This window comes from Didymella exigua, assembly GCF_010094145.1.
Source record: "Didymella exigua CBS 183.55 unplaced genomic scaffold M421scaffold_33, whole genome shotgun sequence".
Classification (NCBI taxonomy): Eukaryota; Fungi; Ascomycota; class Dothideomycetes; order Pleosporales; family Didymellaceae; genus Didymella; species Didymella exigua.
This window is the reverse complement of record NW_022984807.1, coordinates 24,831-25,445: the sequence shown is the minus strand read 5'-3', so window position 1 is coordinate 25,445 and position 615 is coordinate 24,831. Positions and strand designations below refer to the sequence as shown.

The following is a 615-nucleotide window of genomic DNA, read 5'->3' as shown; positions in this document are numbered from 1 at the left end:
GGCCAGGTTGGGCAGAAGTGGCCAGCTAACTTTGTTAAGCGTACAGACAGTCTTTAGACGTGTTTTAACTAAGCGTACAATAGGCAGCAAGCTCTGTGTAAGGATGCAATATTAATAAAGAGGTAGTTTAAGCTTATAGAAGAGACAAAGGCTAAGCAGGGTATCTATAATAAGGACGTCTATAACTTTAATAAAGCTAGCTTTATAATAGGCAAGATTACAACGCAGCTAGTTATAACAGGAGCAGAGAGGAGAGGCAGGCCAAAGACTCTTCAGCCAGGCAATCGCGAGTGGGTAACGCTGATCGCTGCTATTAGCGCTGCTGGCTGGTCAGTGCCACCATTCCTCATCTTCGCTGGTCAGTACCACCTATCAGCCTAGTATGAAGAGGATATCCCACGCGACTAGGCGATTGCAGTCAGCGACAATGGCTGGACGAATAATGAGCTTAGAGTTGAGTGGCTAAAGCACTTTAACGCTCACACGCAGGCTCGTAGTATAGGCGCGCGTCGCCTGCTTATTATTGATGGCCATAAGAGCCACCAATCTCTAGCGTTCCAGGAGCTCTGCAAGGAGAACAACATCTACACGCTCTGTATGCCACCTCACTCATCT

General features: G+C 47.3%; 1 protein-coding gene across 1 annotated transcript in view; it reads left to right on the top strand.

Annotated features, from left to right (window-relative positions):
- Positions 1-213: 213 nt before the first annotated feature.
- Positions 214-615, top strand: part of M421DRAFT_424199 (DDE-domain-containing protein) — a gene marked incomplete at its 5' end in the record, with an annotated part of 1,233 nt that continues 831 nt past the window's right edge. The window contains 2 exons of the mRNA XM_033593682.1: positions 214-380; positions 423-595. Coding sequence (XP_033445229.1) covers positions 214-380; positions 423-595 — 340 coding nt within the window. The remainder of the gene's footprint in view (positions 381-422; positions 596-615) is intronic.